Source organism: Arachis duranensis, chromosome 9 (genome assembly GCF_000817695.3).
Source record: "Arachis duranensis cultivar V14167 chromosome 9, aradu.V14167.gnm2.J7QH, whole genome shotgun sequence".
Lineage (NCBI taxonomy): Eukaryota > Viridiplantae > Streptophyta > Magnoliopsida > Fabales > Fabaceae > Arachis > Arachis duranensis.
Genome location: NC_029780.3, coordinates 11127827 through 11132641, shown reverse-complemented (window position 1 = coordinate 11132641; position 4815 = coordinate 11127827). Strand labels below are relative to the sequence as shown.

At 34.9% G+C, this 4815-nt stretch overlaps 2 protein-coding genes across 2 annotated transcripts in view; one reads left to right on the top strand and one right to left on the bottom strand.

The window, feature by feature from the left end:
• The first annotated feature begins 409 nt into the window (after nt 1–409).
• Nucleotides 410–1961, top strand: LOC107464701 (uncharacterized). The gene has a single exon (XM_016083657.3). The coding sequence runs from the start codon at nt 548–550 to the stop codon at nt 1679–1681; it is 1134 nt and encodes a 377-aa protein (XP_015939143.1). The 5' UTR covers nt 410–547; the 3' UTR covers nt 1682–1961.
• A 2233-nt stretch (nt 1962–4194) lies between these two features.
• Nucleotides 4195–4815, bottom strand: part of LOC107464700 (geranylgeranyl transferase type-2 subunit alpha 1) — a 7043-nt gene continuing 6422 nt past the window's right edge. The window contains exon 9 of the mRNA XM_016083654.3: nt 4195–4771. Within this exon, the coding sequence (XP_015939140.1) occupies nt 4377–4771 (395 nt within the window). The 3' untranslated portion in view covers nt 4195–4376. The remainder of the gene's footprint in view (nt 4772–4815) is intronic.

Sequence of the window (4815 nt, the reverse complement as noted above, 5' to 3'; positions counted from 1 at the left end):
TCAACGATAATCCGTGTGTTTGGATTTGTTCTTTTTATTCATACATGTAATAAACTTTGTTTCATTATATGTATTTGGTAAGTTTGAATATAATAGTTACATAGAATTTTTAATGATAAATATTTTGATTTTTGTTATATAAGGTAGATGAAGAGTGTAATATATTTAGTGAGTTTTATATTAGATTTGTTTGACAATATATTATAGTATTAATTAAAATTAGCTGTTATAGACATAGTGTTAGTTTTTTGTATTATTTACTATAAATAAATATGATTAATCCGTTACCGATCTCTTTATCATTTAAAATATATGGTTTCAAAATTGGCTGAACCGAAACTAGAAATGGTCCCTTTTGGTTTTTGGTTACCTATGTTAGAATATTACAAGCTATATTATATAAGAGCGCACTTATAAAGTAGCAAAAATAGAAAAGAAGGGAAATAAGTAACCCCTATCCCCCAATTCTCCGTCTCTCTCTCTGTGTTAGTTGCTCTCGGCGCCGCTACCGATCTTGGCACTTCTCACTTTTCACTACCCACCAAGAATGAAGGCTTCGCTGAAATTCCGCGAAGAACAGAAGCCCTTATTAAGGGCCAAAGTGCCACTAAATATCTTAGGTATGCCCTTCCAATCTGGGATCGTAGCCGGCGACTCCAAAGAACTAACCCTAAACCTCGGAACCTTCTTCGACTCTGGCCCTTCCATTAGGCTCTCCTACAGACCCAACGATTCTCTTAACCCTTTCTCTCTCGTTGTCAAGACTGGAACCGGACCCTTCGGTTCCCCGTTGTCCAGCTCAATGCTCATGAGCTGCGAGTTCAACTTGCTACCTAATCGCCTTACCGGCAACCGGAACAACGTAAATAGCCCTCTTTTCATGCTTCATTTCAAACCTCGATTTGGGGATTTCTCGTTCAAGAAATCGCAGTCCTCGATTTTCGATAAGAAAGGTTTTGCCGGCGGTGTTGTTGTTGGTGGCGGCGGTGCTGGCTCTGACGACGACGGTTCGATTGAGGTTGTGGATTCGCCGGCGAAGGTGGCGGCAGAGATTGGGGGTTTTGGGGGATACGGCGGCGGCAAGGTTCCGATCTTGGGAGGGGGATCTCAGGCAGCCGGAGCGATTGCGGGGATGTTCTCCGGCATGGAGGTGTCGGCGAGGACGACCCTGCCGGTGAGGGGGCGTGCAGCATTGAAGTTTCGGTGGGGAGTTAGGGTTCCTGCGGAGATGAAGGTAGGTGAGGGAAAAACGACAAGTGGATTTGCGTTTCGGAATGTGCCGTTTTTGGTGATGGATAAGATTGGAATTGAGCATATTGTTGACGGTGGTGGTGGCCGCGGTGGCAATTTGAGGGATGTAAAGGGGAAGGGGAACGGTGAATTGAGTTTTCCGACGAGTGGGGATGTGGCGGAGGCGTGTTTGACGGTGAAGAGGCAGCTGGAGGTTCTTCAAGCTGAGAACGGGTTGCTGAGGAACGCTGTGGAGGATCTCCGGCGAGAAATTGCAGGCACTGGAGGAGGAGGTTTTGAATTTGGAAGGAATGGAATGAAAGGGAAGAATACTGATCCCAGAAAGAGTGAGAAGAAATCTTCTGATTTCAATGGTTTTCCTGGAAAATCAAATGAAGCTGATGCCAGTGCAGAATTGAAGAAGGCGTTTATTGGAGCCACTTCACCTTAAAAAAAAAACACTGCCCAAATAATTCGGCACTTCTAAGATGGTGCTGCTAAGTTTTTTGGTGTCTTAATCATATATTTGGCTAAAATGTTATTAGAATTCCATGCTATTTTTGCTATAGGTTTTTTAATTTTTTAGTTCCGGTCTATTAGATTGTCTAAGTTCTAGTTATCCCCAATGCTTTTTGATTTTGGTTGATTATGTAATTAGTGAGGCTTTTTGGTGTTTGTAAATAACTAAATAAGTATGAATTAAGTTCTGTCTTGGACATGAGGTTGAATTCCAGGTTTGTTTTTTTTGCCAGTTTGTTCTTCCTTTAGATTATTTGAATTTCTGCAATAATAGAGGGAAATTATTTCAATTTGAATTGGTGTGTTACATTTGAAATTCAAATATTCAAATTAGATTTCGAATTTATTGTTAGTTCAGACTTGAGACAACCAGATATGCTATTGCCAGCTAGATGCCAATTAGGGGTAATAATTGATAAAAAATTTTTGGTGACTGAAATAAATTAAACAAAGACAAAACAAACAAAATAAGGAACTGTTTAAATAGAGAGATAGTCCCATTTAAGACTATTCTTAAACTCCTTTCAAGATGAAAGAAGCTCCACATGTGAAAGTTGTAACTTCATCGTCATCTTTATCATAGTATCTACCATCGTGTTTGTATCTATAATTCCAATGCATGATAATTGACAAATATAAAATCTCTTACAATGGTGATAACTGATAACTTTTCTAAGATTTTCAGTTACAATGGTAATAACTTTTTGAATATTTTCAGTTAAGGCGTCTAATTATTACTAATTGATTGGCGTATCAAATCCATTTCCCATACCATTGTGGTTCTCAAACAATAATATTACACATTTAGATTCTTTTGTTAATTAAATTTACTAAATTGATCTAATATATAAAAAATTAATTATAGTTAATATTATTTTAAATTTTATTATTTAATTTGATTAAATTTAACTCATAAAAGAGACTTTAATGTGTAACATTATTCGTTTTTAAATGATTTTTTTATGTCATTTCATGATGTTACTAAACTCACAATTGCATAATTTTGAAATAGGTTGGAATACAAAAATCGTTTCTGATATTTCACTACATTTGGTTGTAAATTGCCGAAATATCACTTCATACCAAACTTGGGTTTATTATATTTTTTTTTTTTTTGTCGGTGAATTGGACAACCCCCAATCCTAGGTACACAACACACCCACACACTCCTCACATTTTTATCACTTTTTTTCCTCAATTGCATCTTCTAAGGTTTGAACCCTAGACCTTGAGGTGGGGAGGGGAGAGAGATGCCACTAGAGCCAAGGCTCATTGGCAAACTACCTTCTTAAAAAAATTTACCAAATCAAATTTTGATTTGCAAGCAGATATAAGTATCTTCCACCCAATTGAATCGGTTAAAAATGTCAAATTTTTCTTCTTTTTTTTTTGGGCAGATAGAGTGGGCCAGCAGGTTGGTCTGCCAAAAGAAGTACTTTTGTTTTTTAATGAAAATTTAAATAAAAATTTAAATTTTAAATTTTGAAAAAATAAAAACAAAAACTTCCGAACAATTAATAGAGAAAAATATATAAAAAAAAATTATCATGGAATATACATATTGTTTTAGTGCCACCTTTTAACCAAGTTTTTTTTAGTTTAGGGTTTAAGGTTTAAAAAATTAAAAGCCTTAAAAATCAGTGCGTCCTTGATTTTGAATATCTGATCATTCGTCATGGAACAATTGCATTTCTTTTTTCGTTAACTCTTTACATTAGGGAAATATATATATTTTTTAATGTGTAATTCTCGAGAACCTCATGCCCACGAGAATATGGAAAGAGGGAAGAAAATAGAACACATAACGCTAAGTTTAAGACATATAGAAAACTGAGAGAGATGTTATACATTTCTAATTCGGCTTAATTCACAATAATGGGTAGGTTTAGAAGTGAACGATGCAAGATTAACATGCAAATGCAAAACAAACAAAAAAGATCAAAGACCGTATATGATTTTAAAAACATGACATGACAGAACAAAACACAATCACACAAAGCATAAACACAAAAAAATAAAAGATTTTTATGTTTTGTTTAATAATAAACTGAATATAAGATATAATAAACAATAAAAAGTCTAATTTACCTTATATTTTCTTTTATACAAAATTTAAAATATATATAATATTATGAAAAATTAATAGTGACAACAAAAGAAAAAATAAATTATATCTCTGTCTAATGTCATAAAATACATTAATTTAATATTTCAAAATACAATATTTTTGTCTATACCTCATGTCTCCGTGTTTTATGCTTGCAAACAAATGCACCCAAAAAGGCTTGCACGTGCTTAGCTTAAGCACCAGGAAAATATAATTAACATGATTTGATTAGGGCAGTGAAATAGAAGTCTATTCAATCATAAAGGATGTAATGGATAATGTAGCCCCCAAAACAGGTAATAGGTATCTGCATACAGTTCAGAAAAAGGGGGAAAAAATGACAGAAGAAAGAAATAGTTGCCTTTATACTCGTTCAATTGAACTTACTATAAAAACCTCATGAGGAAAAACAACTTACAATTTATCAAGGGAAAAGCATACCCTATTTGTGAATAATCTGGATGAAAATGTTACATTGTTGGAGAAGAAAGATGATAATTCATTTATTAAAAACCTCAGTTCAAGATAAGTCCTCTTCATCAAGCCACTTGAGTGTAGGCAAGACTTTGACAAGAAATGACCTGAAGTTCTCATCAGCAACCGGATTTCCTTTTATGTCTAATTCTGTCAAGTTCAAACTCTGAAATATCAAGAAAGGCTCCCAAAATGTTGCTGCACTAATGCCGATGCTGCCTGCAAAGATTTCAAACTGGTCCCATGCAAATTCTTCAGTGTGAGACAAAGGAGAAGAACACAGGTACCTTCTTGTGTCAATAGAGTGTGATCCAATCTCATTGTATGAGATATTTAGCACTTTAAGTGACTTAAGCAATCTGAGAGGCCCCAAAGCAGTAAAACTACCCAATTTATTGTGACTCAGATTCAAACAAGATAGAAGTTGCATTGCCTCCAATCCTGTCAAAATATTCAGTATGTTGATTGTTGATAACTTTATTTCC